At 41.3% G+C, this 18,927-nt stretch overlaps 1 protein-coding gene across 1 annotated transcript; it reads right to left on the reverse strand.

Moving 5' to 3' along the window:
• Positions 1 to 3,460: 3,460 nt before the first annotated feature.
• Positions 3,461 to 17,803, reverse strand: cdhr5-rs (cadherin-related family member 5, related sequence). Its single transcript, XM_070929343.1, has 16 exons — positions 17,752 to 17,803; positions 17,597 to 17,662; positions 16,888 to 17,096; positions 16,578 to 16,634; positions 16,404 to 16,496; positions 15,763 to 15,849; positions 15,552 to 15,662; positions 14,743 to 14,907; positions 14,391 to 14,481; positions 13,025 to 13,128; positions 12,717 to 12,917; positions 6,725 to 6,847; positions 6,466 to 6,576; positions 5,736 to 5,807; positions 4,547 to 4,780; positions 3,461 to 3,541 (listed from the first exon to the last, which is right to left on the reverse strand). The coding sequence occupies exons 1-16, from the start codon at positions 17,801 to 17,803 to the stop codon at positions 3,461 to 3,463; spliced, it is 1,857 nt and encodes a 618-aa protein (XP_070785444.1).
• Between the last annotated feature and the right edge of the window lie 1,124 nt (positions 17,804 to 18,927).

An 18,927-nucleotide genomic window follows, 5' to 3' on the forward strand; every position in this document is an offset into this window, starting at 1 on the left:
CATATTTCTGCTCCAAGGAGGGAGGAGGGACCGCTGAGGAGACATGAGCGAGGATACACAAGAGCAGCCTTCCCTGAAGATTTTCAAAAGCAACACAGCTGCAGCTGCCAAATGCAGGAAGGACAGCTGGCAAACAATCACCACTGTGTGACTGAAGGCTTCTAATATCACTGTGATTACATTTATGTAGTCTATTAAATTCATGTATCAGAGATGTATCAGAGATGATTTAAAAGTGAAAATGAGATTTCAAATGAGTTCTGTTGTTTACTGTTTCAAAGGCATCTGCAGTCATGACACTGATAAAGGCTGGATATCCCCCACATTCTGTCCTCTGTGAAGACTTTTCATCATTAAGCGTGAACAATTTCTGTCATCATTAGTCAATATTAAAATAACACACTGATCTGTCTGAGTCTTCTGTCTTTATTAAACTGTGACAGCAGACAGATGACAGGAGATGAGAGACAGTGTTGTGGTTCATGGTCGACGAGTGTTTCTGTATACAACTTCTGAAATTTGACTTTTCAACTGCATCAAAGACATTTGTACATTTTTATTTGTGGATCATGAAACATTTGTCAGCAGTATTGAGAGCAAATTCTCACCAAAACAATTAACTCAACAAAAGTAAATAATAATTAAAAGCAGTAATGATTTATAGTTAAAGGTTCGATTCTTAAACAGTAACAAAAGGTATTTTCTGTTCAGTGAATCACAAGTCTGTGATTGGCTGCTGCAGAGACGAGTCAGATTCATGCATTTCTGTTCTGTGATTGGCTGCTGCAGAGACGGGTCAGATTCATGTGTTTCTGTTCTGTGATTGGCTGCTGCAGAGACAGGTCAGATTTATGAGTTATTGTTCTGTGACTGGCTGCTGCAGAGACGGTCAGTGTCCTGTGAGCTGTCTGCCGACAAACAGATCACAGAGACCATTGTCCTGTATGGGTCCTCTGACTCCTGTAACACCATCTCTGATTGGTCTGTTTTCATGTTGTAGCCTCTCTGAAGAGTCACTGTGTTTGCTGCTGTGATGTCATCACTGTGAACACCTGTGGACCGTAGACCCTCTCTAATGTCAGATAATCTGAGGGTTTCTGTGGTTTCTATCGCCTCAGAATGACCTTCTGGTTTTTCTATGACAGGAAACAGATCAGAGTGAAGTGTGGATCTTCCTCCAGGATTACTGATGAAGATTCTTGATGATGATGATGATGATGATGATGATGATGATGATGATGAAGGAGGAGGAAGCAGAGAGTGTTTCCTGGTGTAGACTCCCTGTCTGCCATGGAAACTCTCTGACTGTGAAGAAGAGTCATGACTGAAAGCTCTGTTGCTGTATGAAGACTCCTCCATAGAGAATGCAGGTCGACTGGAGCCCACCTGTCAGTCAGAAAGAGAGTTTAGATTTTAGGTTCAATTTGGTCTGTTTTCTTTCATCTTGTTCCACAGACAGACTGACAGTCTTTCTACAAGTTCAGACTCAGTCTTGGGAGTTGGAACTTGTCAAGTTCAGTTCAGGAATCCAAACTCCTGAAAACACATCAGTTTGTAACTGACATCAGCAGCTCAGCTGGACTCAATCACATGATTACACTTCAACACACCTGCAGCTGTTCATGACTTCAAACTGTTCATTGTCACAGTGTGCTTCCTGGATTGTGTGTTTGGTTCATTCTGTCATTTTACTGTCACGGCTGGTGGGGCAAGATAGCACGACACACTGGGAATTGGACCCAAATGCAGACACAGGCGCAGAACTGATGCAGGTAGAAAGGTTTATTAGCAAAACCAGAGGGACTTACAGGGTGGTGAGGCAGGCAGGGGTCAAAACCAGGAAAGCAGTCCAAAAAGGCAAACAAAACCAACAGGGAGCAGGCAAGAATCAAAATCCAAATAACAATCCAAAAGTCCAAAGACACTGGAAACACTGGGGAAACAGGGAGCCAAGACAAGTAACACACAGCAATAATAACAAACTGGCAGTGGAGAGAGGGAAGCACATAGACTAAATACAATAAAGCAAGGTGGGGATAATGAGGAGCAGGTGAAACTAATCAGAGCAGGTGCAGACAATCACACAGGCAGGAAACACACAAAGGTAGGAAGTCAAGTAGTCCGCAACGAGAGGAGAGAGAACTAACAAAATAAAACAGGAAACATGAAATACAAATGACTGAATTAACCAAACACAATCCAGGAAGCACACTGTGACATTCATAACTTTAAACTGTTCATAACATTAAACTGTTCATTGTCGTGATACGTTGTATTTTCCCACTATATTCATAACATTAAACTGTTCATAACTTCAAACTGTTCATAATATTAAACTGATCATAACATTAAATTGTTCATAACTTCAAACTGTTCATAACTTCAAACTGTTCATAATATTAAACTGTTCATAACTTTAAACTGTTCATAACTTCAAACTGTTCTTAACTTTAAATTGGTCATAACTTTAAACTGTTCATAACTTTAAACTGTTCATAACTGCAAACTGTTCATAACTGTTAAACTGTAAGAGAACAAGAGCAAATGTGGGTGAAATATAAAAATCAAGTTAAATGAGGAAGTTTTAACGAATTGATCTAAAATAATTGTTTTAACAAAAGATCTTTTGTTTTTAATCAAACAACTTTTCAGCATTTAATTAACTGATATTTTATCACTTTTTATAATTAATTAATAAACAAAAAGTTACACTACAGTAATACAAGAAGTCAGATGGAGTCTACACTGATATATAATGTTTTAAAATATTTTTTACAATTTTATTTCACTTTTGGGATCTTGATGATATTATGTTATTTAAATGAAAAAAACATCACTTTAGTCGAACAAACTGTTCAAGTCTAAAGAGCAATTTTCCAAAACACATTACCACATTACCTGAACTCTGCCTCCTTCATGACACCTGTAACTGGAACCCAGTCTGGCTCTCTGATCCAGGACTACTAGAATTGATGTATTTCTGTTATTACATGAGACTCCTGTTGAAACTAATTCTTACTGACAGCTGGATGTGTGGGCAGATTTACCTAATGAAGCTAACATTTACATGCCTGCATTACACATTCATTATTAATTAATAACACATTATATTAATAATAAATTAATTTATTGTTTGGCCACACGCAGTAGGAATGTCTTTACCTATTGTGTTTTATTTTGGATGTGTAAATGCAGAACAGCTCATTTTATTCTTTGTTTTAGACAGAAAGGTACTTTAATGTTATGTAAAGTATTTTATTTAAATCAACATATCGGTCAGAAAAACCACAGATGTATTCCTCAAATGTATCAGCTTTATGTGAACACAGGGCTCTAATGTTCAGCACACTGAGGACACCACATGATACTGAAAGTGGATGTTAATATACTCTCCTCTTACAAAGAAACACAGGACACCACAGAAACCACTTCACTGATGTAGGCTATAAACAGAAGCACATCACAGGAAGTCCACACTGAATCGCAACATCACATTACTGAAGAGCAGCTTTAAACTCACCATCTGAAACCACAGTAAACTCTACAGAAAAAGAGGTAACACATGAGACAGGAGAGTTTGTGTCATCAGAATATAAATGAATACAGTTTTTCACTGTCTGAAAGTAAGTAAACTCTGCAGAAGAAGCTGTAACATGAAATATACAGAGTGCAGAGAATCAGGAGAGTTTGTACATTTTATATCATCAGAATATAAACTCACATTTCTAAAGACGATGGCCTTTTTCAGCTCTGTGTTATTTCCTTCATGAACACGTTGTGTTGTACAGATAAGGACTGAATAGACCTTTTATAACTGCCCTGATTGAAAGCTACAACTGTTTTATTTTTGTCCACTTTTTTTTTTCCGGCATAAACAAGTTGTGAACACAACATGAAGCATTTCCGGTCTGGAGGAACTTTTTCATAGTTCTAAGAACAGTTGGAGGACCCTGCCCTTTCTTATTGTGTTTGCACTTCAAGAACTGGGAACGATCATAGTTCTCAGAGAGCCGTTTTGAGGGACTTTTTTTTAGGTCTTACTTCAGAGTAGGTACTCTCCCAGCACAAGGGGAACCTTGAGTGACGTAAGTGTACGTTGATTGGTCAAACACAAGCCAATGCAGCTCCTCTCAGTTCTGGAGTCCCCAGGTCCGAAAACGCCTATTGACATATCATCACTTTTTAAGTTGATACGTTGAACTTGATAGCAAACAGTTGTTTATTTCCTCCTCCACAGTTGGTTTTTAGAGCTCTCTGAAAACGATGCTATAAGAGTGGTGAGGGTGAACCAAAACAGTAAAGTTGTGGGCCAGACAGATAAACAATGAGCTGAAACTCACTATAAAGCAGATTCAGCTGATAATTCTCTGTAGGTTCATCATATCACTGTTTTCACATTGTCATTTCATTTATTGTTATTGTTGTTAAAATATACATTATAGACACTTTAAGGTTATAGAGAAATACTGCAGATTTGAAACCAAGGTTTTAAGGTGGTTTAATGTTTCAAACAGATGTATTAAAGTGCCAGTGATTCAGCTCATACCACGTTGGGATGTTTTCCGAGGGCGACACCTGGGTGTTCATCAGCGTTGCTTTGTCGTCGTCTTCTCTTTACGGTTCGAAGCAGCAGAAACAGAACAGACGATAGAAACAACAGCAGGATCATTGCTGCAATTCCTCCTGCCAGTCTGCTGTCCACATCTCCAAATAACTGCTGCTCAGTGAACGCACCATGGGGGACTACAGAGAGGACAGAGTTAATGTCAGTGAACAAGCACTGAAAACAGAAAAACATTATATTAGCGTGAACACACCACGAAATATAAATATGTCGTTTCATTTTAAAAAAAGGCACAGTAATTTCCTAAAACAGCTATAGTTTTTTAACAAACATTACTCCAGCCAGAGGAATATGGCATTTGTGGGGACTATTTTCAACGGCGGATTAATCTATATACTTTCACCACGTTTGTTAGATACTTTTGTCAGAAAGGAAGTAGCACAAGTTATTTTTGGATATAGTGTGGTTAATTAGATGATGATGATCAGCAGTGGTAACAGTGAAACCTGAGTAAACATATATGAAATGTGTGTAGAGCAGCCTCTGTAGAGCCTTAGACTCAGAAATGTTGTTGTGTTTTACTTTGTTCAATGAGAAAATCAATCAGCTAAAATCGATGCAACAGTATCTGCAACTGTGGCATTGTGATTTGGACTGTTTCACATGTGAGTCCACATAAAGCCCTGTAAAGGTGTCCAACTTTAAAAGAAGTTTAAAAGAATAGGCCACTACAGCCACTACTGTGGCGGTGAGATGGATCTATGTAATGCAAAGGTTTTCACACTATGAGTCGCCTCCCCGGGGTGGAAGCAGGAAAAAAAAAAGTACTGCTTCTGGGAGTCATAAGTAAAATCTGAACACACAAACATGATAAATGGTGATGAATCAATTTATAAATCATAGAAGACACCTCAGGACTTGCCTGAGAATCATCATGTTTTTAAGTTTCCTTCAGTATCACAGTAATCCAGTGATAGTTGTCTGTACACCCATGAGTACACTGCAAACAGGAGCTGCTAAAAGATGAGTCAGCTACTTTAAGTGGTGACAGTTTGATATGTGGGTAGTTTGTTCATGTGTGTGTTCATGTGTGGGTAATGTGTTCACATGTGCGTACATTGTTTCACATACGTGTACACAGTTACGTTTGTTGTGATGGTGTTGGACTCACCTGGTTGTCCTCTGTGCAGGACTTCAATGTCCACTGAGGCTGAAACTTCTTCTCCTGATTCTTCATCTCTGGCTACAACCTACAGAGTCAGTGCCACAACCAGAATATAAAATCCTCATCAGTTCATCATGTGTTCAAGTTAAACATCAGCAGTTTGATTCTTCATCTCTGGTAACAACCTGCAGGATGATCAGAGTCCGGGGAAAAAACAAAACAAAACAAAAATAAATATATATATATATATATATATATGTATATATATATATATATATATAAAATAAACGTCATCAAATGCAGACATGAAAAATCCAGACAAAAATAACAATAAACACTGGGTCAGATATAATGTTGTTGAAGTAGATTCACAGTGTGAAGCTTTTAGTTTTAATCTTCACGCTGATCCTCCTGCTGATTCTGCTGTCAGATATCAGTCTGAGGACCAATGAGTGTTTCAAAGAGACCAAACACACCTGAGAACCAGAGAGTCTGTTTTTGTATTCCCACTTTGATCAGACTTGTGCTACTGGCAATATTTTTTTCTGGAAATTACATTTAAAAAAATGAGGGCCACAATATATTTGAGGACAAGACAATTACATGTTGTACATAATGTTGCTAGGCTAGTGAGATGGTGTTAGTCAGTCAATGTTTAGTTAGTCCAGTTTAACCAGCAATTCAATTCAATTCAATTCAATTCAATTTTATTTATAAAACCAACAATATTTTGGACATTTGGACGTTTGAGAAGAATGGCATGGTTGATGGTGTTGAAGGTGGTGCTGAAGTGGAGAATGATGAGGATGGTGGGGGAGTCTGAGTAGGAGAACCGGACATTAGTGACCTAGAGGTTGTTTGAGTCCAGGTACAGTGTTACCTGTGTGGCAACAGCTCGCTCAGGAACTTAAGATAGAAACGTAAAGTATAAAATAAAGGTAATTCTAATTGAATAATTGCATTATAGTATTACATGACATTAAAGGTAGACCCACCTGAAGTATGTGTCTGTCAAAGGCATGCAGTTGGTCCGTCCTGGCGATCAGAACCCCCCCCTGGGTGATTTGGTACAGTCCAGATGGAGGATGGAGAGAGTAGTGGATGTTTGGATTCATGCCCTATGATTAGACAGCAGTGATGACTCACCAGGTGTCACACACAGGTTATAATACAGGTAAGTTTCGCATAGCCAGACCTCCACAATTGGAGACCGGTCTCGTTCAACCCATTGTTGTTCAGGGATAAACGCTGAAAACGCTCTGGCTTGTTTGTTTTTCTTTAAACCAATCACAATCATCTTGAGTGGAGCTAAGCCCAGGATGCAGTGATGGTGCCGTTGCAAAATAGTGTCTGGGGGAACTTGTTTTGGTGGAACATTTGCATCTGGCAAGGCGAGCATTAAAATGGTTGAATCTCTGCTGAAGAAAATGAAGTTAACTACTTAACTTAGGTTCGGGAGCAGGGCCACGTCTCAACCACACCTCTAATAACCTGTCAAGCCTACTTATACCCAGCAAACCATCCAGCACTGTTTGTCTCAGATTTCTCAAGGACAGACAGCCTGTGCTTCACGCTTAAACGCATGATCGCATTGATAAAAAAACTTAGACATCGCCGAAACTTCCATTTCAAACTGTTCACAGGCTTCACTAAACTCTTGTGCACATACAGTTAGGCCCAGAAATATTTGGACATGACAATGATTTGGGCTCTGCATGCCACCACATTGGATTTGAAATGAAACAACTAAGATGCAATTGAAGTGCAGACTTTCAGGTTTAATTCAAGGGGTTGAACAAAAATATATGAAACATTTAGGAATTGTAACCCTTTTTATACAAAGTCTCCTCATTTCAGGGGCTCAAAAGTAATTGGACAAATTAACATTACCATAAGTAAAATGTCCATTTTTAATACTTTGTTGAGAGTCCTTTGCAGGCAATGACTGCCTTAAGTCTGGAACCCATGGACATCACCAAATGCTGGGTTTCCTCCTTTGTGATGCTTTGCCAGGCCTTTACTGCAGCTGTCTTCAGTCGTTGCTTGTTTGTGGGTCTTTCTGCCTTAAGTTTTGTCTTGAGCAAGTGAAATGCATGCTCGATCGGGTTGAGATCTGGTGATTGACTCGGCTATTGCAGAATATTCCACTTCTTTGCCTTAAAAAACTCCTGGGTTGCTTTCGCAGTATGTTTTAGGTCATTGTCCATCTGTACTGTGAAGCGCCGTCCAATCAACTTTGCTGCATTTGGCTGAATCTGAGCAGAAAGTATATCCCTATACACTTCAGAATTCATCCGGCTGCTTCTGTCTTCTGTCACATCATCAATAAACACTAGTGACCCAGTGCCATTGGAAGCCATGCATGCCCATGCCATCACACTGCCTCCACCATGTTTTACAGAAGATGTTGTGTGCTTTGGATCATGAGCTGTTCCAGTTCTTCTCCATACTTTCTTCTTCCCATCATTCTGGTACAGGTTGATCTTAGTCTCATCTGTCCAAAGAATGCTGTTCCAGAACTGGGCTGGCTTCTTCAGATGTTTTTTGGCAAAGTCTAATCTGGCCTTTCTATTTTTGAGGCTGATTAATGGTTTGCACCTTGTGGTGAACCCTCTGTATTTACTCTCATTAATTACTTCTCTTTATGGTAGACTTAGATACTGATACAGCTACTTCCTGGAGAGTGTTCTTCACTTGGGTGGATGTTGTGAAGGGGTTTTTCTTCACCATGGAAAGGATCCTGCGATCATCCACCACTGTTGTCTTCCGTGGACGTCCAGGCCTTTTTGAGTTTCCAAGCTCACCAGTGCACTCTTTTTTTTCTCAGAATGTACCAAACTGTTGATTTGGCCACTCCTAACATTTCTGCCGTCTCTCTGATGGATTTCTTCTTTTTTTTCAGCCTAAGGATGGTCTGTTTCACTTCCATTGAGAGCTCCTTTGACCGCATGTTGTGGGTTCACAGCAACAGCTTCCAAATGCAAATGCCACACCTGGAATCAACTCCAGACCTTTTAACTGCTTAATTGATGACAGGTAAACAAGGGAAGAGCCCATGCAGCCTTCTGAGTCAATTGTCCAATTACTTTTGGTCCCTTGAAAAAGAGGCGGCTACATGTTAAAGAGCTGTAATTCCTAAACCCTTCCTCCAATTTGGATGTGAATACTCTCAAATTACAGCTGAGGGTCTGCACTTTAAGCCCATATTGATTACATAACAGCTAAAATAACAAAACTTGTGTCACTGTCCAAATATTTCTGGGCATAACTGTACATTCTGTCATCTCACCATCCCTTCCTCTACTTTTCCTTCAGCTGCTTACAGCTCTACGGCTTCTGCTCCTTCCTTTTCTTTCACAGCCAACACTGCAGCACAAGAGTCCCATCCAGCAACTCAAAGGGCCGCATCACAGGCTAATCAAGTTAGTGATTCTCAGCCTCCTCTTCCATTTCCAACAGGTCTATCCTTTCTATAGCTACCATGTTCGTTTTGCTAATCAGGCTGCTGGCTGGATACAGCAATTTAACCAGGGAACATACTGGGGTGCCCTAGACTCCAAACTCTACTGCAGAATCTTTGCAGCCTGTACGTCCCTCTCCTGCAAGTTATGCAGAGCCCCTTCCCACCCCGCCACAGCATGCACAGTCAGTGCTCCACCACCTCGCTCACGTCCCTCTTCCTCGCGCAACACCCCAGTTTTTAACCATTTATCACCCGCTGCAACCCCACCTCCCATTATCCCTAGGCCAGCAGACATACGTCCTTCAGTTAAAGTCCCCATGCCAAGGGAGTTGACAAACGAGGAAGGCCAACCCTCTACCAGGGAGGCAAGATGGTCTGCAACAACTTCAATCACCTCGGCTGCACGTCTACTCCTTCTGCGGAGGTGCTTGCGCCAGAAGCACCTGCCCCCACAATCCTACCACTCCTGCGGACTGATTAGCACGGCACCTTGGCATCCCGGTTAAGGTAAATGTCCTTGCTACTGTGCTGCAAAACCATGCTGATAGACAGTTTGTTCAGTTTCTCATCAATGGTTTCACACATGGTTTCCATCCAGCCATAGAAATACTCCCCCACACTTTTCACATCTGCCACAACCTTCAGTCTGCGCTCAAAGAACCACACATCGTTGACACCCTTTTGGCCAAAGAAGTCAAAGATGGATTTATGATAGGCCCATTCGACATCCCTCCTTTCCCAGTGTTCCGTATCAGCCCAATAGGTGTTGCCACTCGGAAATACTCCGGGAAAAAGAGGGTAATAATAGACGTGTCTTCCCCACACGGCTCACACATTCCAAACATCAACAGCGTCATTCCTAGTCCAGACTTCTCCATGAAATATGTAACCATCGATCACGCTATCACCCTCATCCATTTGGCAGGCCATGGACCATGGCTTTCTAAGTTTTGCACATCCATACAATCTTCTGGCGTTTTTTGGGGGTTTGCTGGAAAGGAGCCTATTATTTTTCCGTACGCCATACTATCGGCTGCAGAAGCAGTCCCAAGATCTTTGACTCTCTTTCAGAAGCCCTGTGCTGGATCCTCACTAACAACTACAGACTCCCTTACATACTCCATCTTCTCGACAATTTTCTCATTGTTACTCCACCATCTGTCCCTCCTCACTTCGCGCTTACTACTCTCATAGCTTTCTCAGACCTTGGCGTCCCTCTTTCCATTGAGAAAACCTTGGGGCCTAGCACATCCTTAGAGTTCTTTGGTATCACCCTGGACTCAATCTCCTTTCAGGCATCTCTGCCCTCAGCAAAAATACAGCGCATCACTCTGCTTCTGTCGAACGATCTCCTGGCAGACAGATGCACCAAATGTCAGCATCTAGCCCTTGGCCACCTTAATTATGCCATTCAGAATCAGAATCAGAATCAGAAACTGTTTATTGCCAAGTAACATACATTACAAGGAATTTGCTGTGGTCTGAAGGTGCTATTGTTTTGATAACAAATAAGTAGAATATAAAAGCTAAAATAAGATAAAAAAATAAGAATAAAAACAAGATAAGATAAATAACAACAGTGCAGTGACCAGAATAAAGTAAAGTGTCCAGATAAAGTGTCCAGTAGGGGGTGGGTGTGTTAATGTAACGCAGTGGGGACAGGGGTGATGTACGTTAATATAACGTATAGCTTGTGTTTGTGTTCTGGGGGGGGGGGGGGGGGGGTCAGTGAGAGTTTGTCAGGTTGACTGCAGAGGGGAAGAAACTGTTTTTGTGGCGGGAGGTTTCGCATAATCCCACTGCAAAAACACCTGCAAAAACAGGAACCCCTTTTCACAGCTAGACGCCTGCCACTCACTTCTGACCTTCTGAGCCTCTGCATCCACTCTACAGGCTACATATCCCCTATGGTTGACTTAACCTTAGAATCCATGTTCCTGCTGGCTTTCTTTGACTTCCTGATGTGCTCCAAATTTGCCTATAAGCCTTCCCTTCATCCCAGACTATCTGACAGCACTATCCACACTTCCCACTCTCTCATATTCACGCTCCAAAGGAGTAAAACAGATCAGCTGGGAGTTTCTTTCCCCATCTACATTTTCCGCCTCAACTCCTATCTCAGCCCATACAAACTGCTGACCAAATACATCAGCTCCAGGTATGCCGCCCAGGCATCACCACAACACCCTCTTTTTCTTACAGAATTGGGTAAAATGGCCACTCAATTCTGGTTCCAGAAGCATTTACACAAGGTCCTCCACATTTCAGGCATATCGTCAGAACACTATTCAAGACATTTCCTCCGCATTGGCGCAGCATCCACAGCTGCCAGACTGGGCATCTCAGATCAAACCATCCAGGTTCTTGGCCACTGGTCATCTCAGGCATATCACTCCTACATACATAACAATCTTAACGATCTCCATCAAGCTCATACTCAACCCGGCTCAACTTAATCTGACTCTGTTTTCGGGGGGTCTGTAATCAGCTCGGGTGGAAACACACCGAGACGGAACCCCCACACTGAGTCTCCCACCGCCCCGGTCTTCACTACGACCTCCCAGACCAGCCTAACAGACGACATCCTTCTTCAACCTCCACCCCTCCCCTTTACATTCATTCATCTGTTTCTGACATCCAATACCAGAATTTTCATTAAACCTGTAAATAACATATTGTTATGGTGTGATCCTTGCTAGTGAAATGAAGTTAACTAGTTAACTTAGGTTTGGGAGCAGGGCCACACCTCAACCACACCTCTAATAACCTGTCAAGCCTACTTATACCTGGCAAACCATCCAGCGCTGTTTATCTCAGATTTCTCGACCCACCCTCCCTTTCCTGATCCCTCCCATCCCTACCTCATCCCTCCCTCTGCTCATCCCTTCCCACATCCCTTCATCCTCTCTTCCATCCTCCCCTCATTCCTTCCCATTCAATCCGATGTACACTTCTCTCACATCTCATTCTAGGTACCATCTGGGGGTCTGTAATCAGCTTGGGTGGAAACACACCGAGATGGAACCCCCACACTGAGTCTCCCTCCGTCGCGGTCTTCACTACAACCTCCCAGACCAGCCTAACAGATGACATCCTTCTTCAAACTCCACCCCTCCCCTTTACATTCATTCATCTGTCTCTGACATCCAATACCAGAATTTTCATTAAACCTGTAAATGACATATTGTTGTGGTGTGGTCCTTGCTAGTGAAATGTCATATAAAATAGTAAACAACTTATGTAGACAATGTGATTTTACAACTTTTACTGTTAAAAAAGACAAAACTTGATGATTGGTGTCCTGGAGGTGAAGACTACCTATACTTTAGCTCTGGAGGAGCTCACTGGACCCGTTAAAACCACCAACGATCCAAATCTTTGTCAAAACTTGCCATTTCAGCATGTAGGCTGCTAGCTCAGAGGTTGTTGGTGTTGTTTCACATAGTGACGGGGACTTTGAAAACAGTTACGCGCAGTTAGCGGAAGGGGAGGAGAATGGTGACTGACATAGTCGCCAGACTTACATCTAAGAAGTCGCGGTCTGATACCTGGACCTGTAACACCTGGTTCCCATAGGTTGAGACAATGGAGGCAGGGCTGGAGCTCTGGATGATGAAACCTTTAAAGGTGGTTCTGTTGAAGACCGGAGGGAACATGTTCTCACTGAGAACTCTGATCAGAACTGACGCCACGCTGTATTTCAGCCGGTCGTCCACCTGACACACCTACGTGGAGGAGGGGGGGCAGGTGGGTACAAGGACAGGTAGATTAGACTCTTATTTCTCTAGTGATTGTTATAAATAGAACAGTAAACAAGAAATAGTGTGGTTACCATGACACTGAGTGTGAAGTTAGCTGTCAATCGTAGGCCATCTGCTCTGGTTAACCTGATCTCACCTGTCCTGTTGTTGATCACAAACCTGTCCTTATCACCACCTGCTGACACACAAACACACCTGTACACACCTGTAGACACAGCCTAAATGTCTTTAACATCAATATGAGACATTATTTACACTTAACAAATCACATTTTTATAAAAACCTGTCTAAAAACCTGTCAACCTGTCTTTACTTTTGTTCTTACTGTCTAACACTGGATCATATGTTTTAGAGTTTGTTTGAATCTGATGAATCAGTTTGTAGATTTGTTGTAAAGATGCTACCCAATTGAGGTCCTGTCTTACATCTAAGGTTTCCTCTGTTCAGTCTGACAGTGTACCACCTCATAACTACAGTTTTGTTGTAATTCAACACCTGCAGCTCCCACAAGTGTCCTGGATGTATACAGAAGGTTGTGTGCTAGGGGCTTACAGAGGTTACATAGCTACACCACAGCTGACACCTGCTAGTGTTTTCTCCAGTCATTGGAGGTGGAGCTGCTGAGGGTGCAACAGTACCTCCAGGTGGTATAAATTATTGAGAGCAGTGTGAGCTTTCCAAATGGTTTCCAACAAAATTCTGTTGCGAGAGCTGAGGTGTAACCAGAACTTTGGTTTCAGAAGTAAGAATACTTAAAAATCACTGCTGTCTGGGACAAACACTTTCAAAAACATTTTTCCCCTCTGCAATATGGACCTTGAACTTGACTCCTTAGCCATTTATTTTGTGCATTGTGATAGCTTTGGTTCTTTGTCAGTGCAACGATGTTGATGGAACTGTGCTGTTATACAGTATTAAGAACCAGCATAGAGGGTAGGACTGTCACAGTCTGTCTCTCTGTCCCTCTTCCCCAGGCCCCTTCATTGCCATTTTCCATCCGTCCACCAGCCCAGCTCCATTCAGTTCCCTCCAGTTCGTCAATGTTGCCTTGTACCTAATGCTTTTAAGCCAGAACAGGAACCTGACCCCGTACTCGTACCTGAATCTGCCTGTCTGCCTGCATACCTGCCTGCCTCTGCCTGTTACCCTGTACCTGTCTGTCTCACCTGCCTGCATACCTGGGTCCTATTCTTTCACTGACACTCACCAGCCATGACATGCAACAAAGGTCCAGGGCTGAAATCAAACTGAACACAGAACATATTTGATGATCTATCAAATCCATTTCCTCTGCAAACCGTCTGCTCACTGTCACAAAAGTGATGAAAAGACTGTAAGTTTGTGGTCTGTAATAATGTAAGTCTGTAACGTCTAATTATGGCACGTCTACATGTAAACATTGCTGTCTCCACACTGATAATGAAGTTAAACTCTGACCTGACAGGATGGTGTAAATCAGGGAAGTGTTGATTCCTCTGTCTCCATCCTCTGCTCTGATTGGACCAGGAGAAAACTCCAGAACCACATCCTGAACAGAAAACAGTACACGTTATACACACCTATACATACGAAGTACTGAATCATGGATATCAAACAACGGTAAAGATCCATCCTTAGATCCTCTTAACTTTTTGATTTGACCTGCACCTGCATGTCAGCTCATCTCACCAATATATCATCCTCATCCTGCTGCCTCTTCTGTCTGCATTTGGGTCCACTTCCCATCTAAGATCAGGTTCCAGGTGTTTCTCTGTTATGATTGTGTTTACCTACTGTTTTAGGTGTTTACCTGCTGTTTCTGTGTGATGTTGGTGGTGTAGGTGGGGTTCATGCAGACAGGAACACCTGGAGAGACAGGTGTACATGGCAGGAAGTGAGGATATTGGTCGTCTCCATCCTCGATATTCACCGTAAGAAGAGCAGACGTGTTGAACTTCTCCACAGTGTTCGCTTCCTGTTTCATAACATCATCATACAAAACATCAGGCCAAAATTATTTTTCTAGAAAGTAGTAGTAATAGTAGTTTCTTTATGTAATATATATGGATCCAAACAGAACCCTGTTGATTTTCCTGTTTTTGATTATCATTTTTCTGTCAGCTGTTCTGCAGACTAAACCTGTCTAAGTGTAAAGTTAAAATTTGCAGGTTATGTATTAAGGGTGAGGATCTGGTCAAATGCCAAAAATGTTGCATTTCTACCACAAGGGGACACTATAATAAAAGTGAGTCAGTGCTCTTTTGGTTCTGAGTTGAGTTGGGTGTTTGGACTCTGATATATCTGCTTGCAGGTCTAGTTGATTCAGTTTTTTATTTAGTTTCTGTTTACTTTTCAGAGATATTTCATTTTTTTCTGATTATTTCAGCTTGACCTAAGAACAGTGTTACAGGTATATGATCATTATAATATTTGTACCATGATAAAAAAAAGCCTTGTCGTAGTTTTTTAAATTTTGGGTCAAACATGCACATCTACCTTGTGACTGTGAGTATGTCAAAAAGTAGACAGATACAGATTACAGGTGAATAATATCTGGGTTTAGATGAGAAGCTGCAGGTGAGTTCTCTCATTGTTATTAATTATTATAAAGTGTGTTACCTGGGCCCAGATGATCACCTGCAGGTGAGTTCTGGTTTCATAGTCCAGAGGTTTGTTCAGAACTATGTTCCCACTGTTCGGTAGATCGATCCTGAAGAACCAAGCGTCATACTGCAGGTAACAGGTTGCAAGAAACAGGTGACACAAGGTTCGCAAAGACATATACAGGACATGGACAGAAGTATGTGGATAGGCATGTGCTCCATCTTACAGATGATTGATCGATGATGTAGCTGATCATGTCTCCATCTGCATCGCCTGCCTTCACAGTGAAAACCACAGAGTTCACTGCTGTCAGCTGCAGACACAGAAACAGACTTTATTATATATATTTGTAACCCTATCTTTCAGGTGTCTTTCAGGTAACCCTATCTTTCAGGTGGCCCTGTCCTCGGGGCAGTGAGGACAGACAGGGTACAGGACTCCAAGTGGTGCTTGAGGCAGAGAAAACTTCACATTTATAGGATTGTGGAACACAAAACAAAAACTCAATCAGTTTCCTAACCCTACAAAATGAAATAAATTGATTAATCTGCCACAGCACAACTTTTACCCTGTTCAGTCGAGCTAGCTCGCCCATACCACACGATTAGTATAAACATCATTTCAGCATTAAATTTACAGAAATGGTTCCATCCTTCACATATACACACTGAGACAGACAGTGATCTTTACGGTTGAGTGTGTGTTTTCAGTGGTACAGTCCTTGAGAACCCTCCTTACCTCGAGGAACATAAAACAAAAACAAACCTACAGTGCAGGATTATTTCAATACTTTATAACCATGTTATGACCATAGTTTTGTGCTGCTCTTCATTTTGTGCATGTTTGTGTTAATCCTTTGTGTTTTACCTCACTGATGGTGAATGGTTGAATCGTCTCCTCCAGGAAGTTTGGTCTGTTGTCATTTTCATTCACAATCTCAACCAGAATCCTGTACTGACTCTGACAAAACAAACAGATCTTTATTTACTGCTGAGGAAACATTTATTATCTTCTGTTGGCAATGTTAGACAGGTAACCTACCTGTATGACATCATCCTCATAACAGGTCAGCTCTGCTATCAGCACTGATCCCTGAACCTGAGAGACAAACACATGTCTGAGTGAAGTATTAACTGCAGATTATCCAGGTGAGATGTGTAAACTACAAGTATAGTTGCAGGTGAGATGTGTTTAATCTAGAGGTATAGTTGCAGGTGAGATGTGTTTAAACTACAGGTGTGGTTGCAGGTACGATGTGTTTAAACTACAGGTGTGGTTGCAGGTACGATGTGTTAAACTACAGGTGTGGTTGCAGGTGAGATGTGTTTAAAAGACAAAGATCCAGGTGTACCTCTCGGTCGAGGATTCTGGACACGGAGGTGTTCAGTCTGATGGTTCGACCCTCCAAGTAGAACCAGTGGGCGTTGTCTCCAGTCAAACAGAGTCGGATGGTGTTAGCTCCTGGTTCTCCAGTAATACTGAGGTTAGAGATGAACTGACCCATCGGACTGTTCTCTCTGACTGATGCAAAGATGTCCGACCCCCCCAGACACAGACTGGCTGAGGATGAAACACAGGATGAACTAGCGCTCAAACCTTTTTTTTGTTACTGACTGCAGCACTGAGTATCAGTAGTGATTGTGAGTCTTGTTGTTCTTTGATCAGATAGATTCTGATTTAAATAATCATTTCAACAGTTAAGACAACATTTAACATATAACATTCATGATTTGTACTCTTTTGATTTGTAATCTGTACCTAACCAATCATTAGTGACTGACTCATGTTCAGTGGACATAGAGGTTGTGGTAGAGGTTGTTAGCAGCTTAACGTTTGTCATGTTGATTGATTTTAGTAAGTCAACTCAAAACAACCTGGAAAGAGTTGAGAAAGACGAAGATTCATGGAAAGCTTTAAAAGATCGATGTTGATTTGCAAGAAACATGTGAAAGTTACAGTTAAATAAATCGTAAATGATCTGTCCTTTGTTGTTAAGAACCACAGTCCTGGGTCTTTGTGTTCTTACCTGTAACAACATGGTAAGATAACCTGAGAGCGACCTGCCAGAGCAGCAGCCTGCAGGGTCTCAACATCTTCCTCCACCTTCTCCACTTTGACACCTCCCCCTGAAGAACAGACCAGCGATCAGTTTCACCAGCTGACCAGATTCAGTGTCAAAAATAGAGAGACAACTTTGCTGTTATTATCTTTATACCACTAGTGGGTAAAACTGTGAGGTTTGACCTGGGGATGGTGGCAGGGGTCATGTTACAGTAACTGTCTGAAGCTGGATTGTTACCACAGCTCTACTAAAAATACACTGAATTTTACAAAATGAAAAGCTTCCTGTTGGATGTGTGGCACCAAACTCCCGGACTGTTGTCATGGTGACGTCAGGTGCACAAACAACACAAGTTATCTGATTAAGATTTTAGAGAGATCTGTGAACGATATGTTTGCTTATTGTAGTAATGATGATGGACAGAGTCTTCAGATCAATATCACTGTAAATTATATTACAGATAAATATCATTATAGATAAAATACCACACAGTGTCACACTTTAACTCTCTTCACTTCTCATTTCATTCCTTTCACATTTATCTTCACATTTTGATGATTGAAGCACTTATTGAAATATTTTGATGTGTAATGTTCATGTCGGGAAGGAAACAGATGTTTGCTGTAGTGCTGTTGATTAACTGATTAATAATAAATCACTGATAATCCATTAATGGTTTCAGACATTTTTAAAGTTAAACCTCCTTCTTATCACTTCTGAAATGTCTCAGATGTTCTGTTTTTCTGTTTTATTTCACAGTAAACTCAATCTCTTTGGGTTTTTGACAAAACAAGACAAATTAAGACATTAAGTTGGACATTTGGACATTAAACTGAACAATTATCAATAAATAATTGAGTTACAGTTCTAGTTTGTTGTCCTCCAGTAGTAACATGTAGATGTCAAAGAGAACTGACTTCAGAGCAGATTACAGGTAACAACCAAACAAATAATGAGTCATGATTTGTTCATCAGGACGTGACCAAACTGAAAAAGAGGCCAGAAAAACAAACCACTCATTTTAATAATGTTAGAAGACCACAAGGTCAGCTGGGTGAAACACTGCACTGTGGGATGTCATTTAATTGTGATTATAATCATTATAAAATATGAAGCTGAGATATTAAGAGCCACCATCTATTTCCTGTTGTCCATCCTGAAGACGATTCCCTCATCTGTTTCTCTTCCTGAGATTTCCAACTTTTCTCCCATTCAAGAGTTTTTCTTTAATTTCGAATCAAGGGGTGGACAGGGTCTTTACCACCTGTACAGACCTCTGAGGCAAATTCAGATGTTTGATTTTCAGCTATATAAATAAAATGGACTTGT

Source organism: Enoplosus armatus, chromosome 22 (assembly GCF_043641665.1).
Source record: "Enoplosus armatus isolate fEnoArm2 chromosome 22, fEnoArm2.hap1, whole genome shotgun sequence".
Taxonomy (NCBI): Eukaryota; Metazoa; Chordata; class Actinopteri; order Centrarchiformes; family Enoplosidae; genus Enoplosus; species Enoplosus armatus.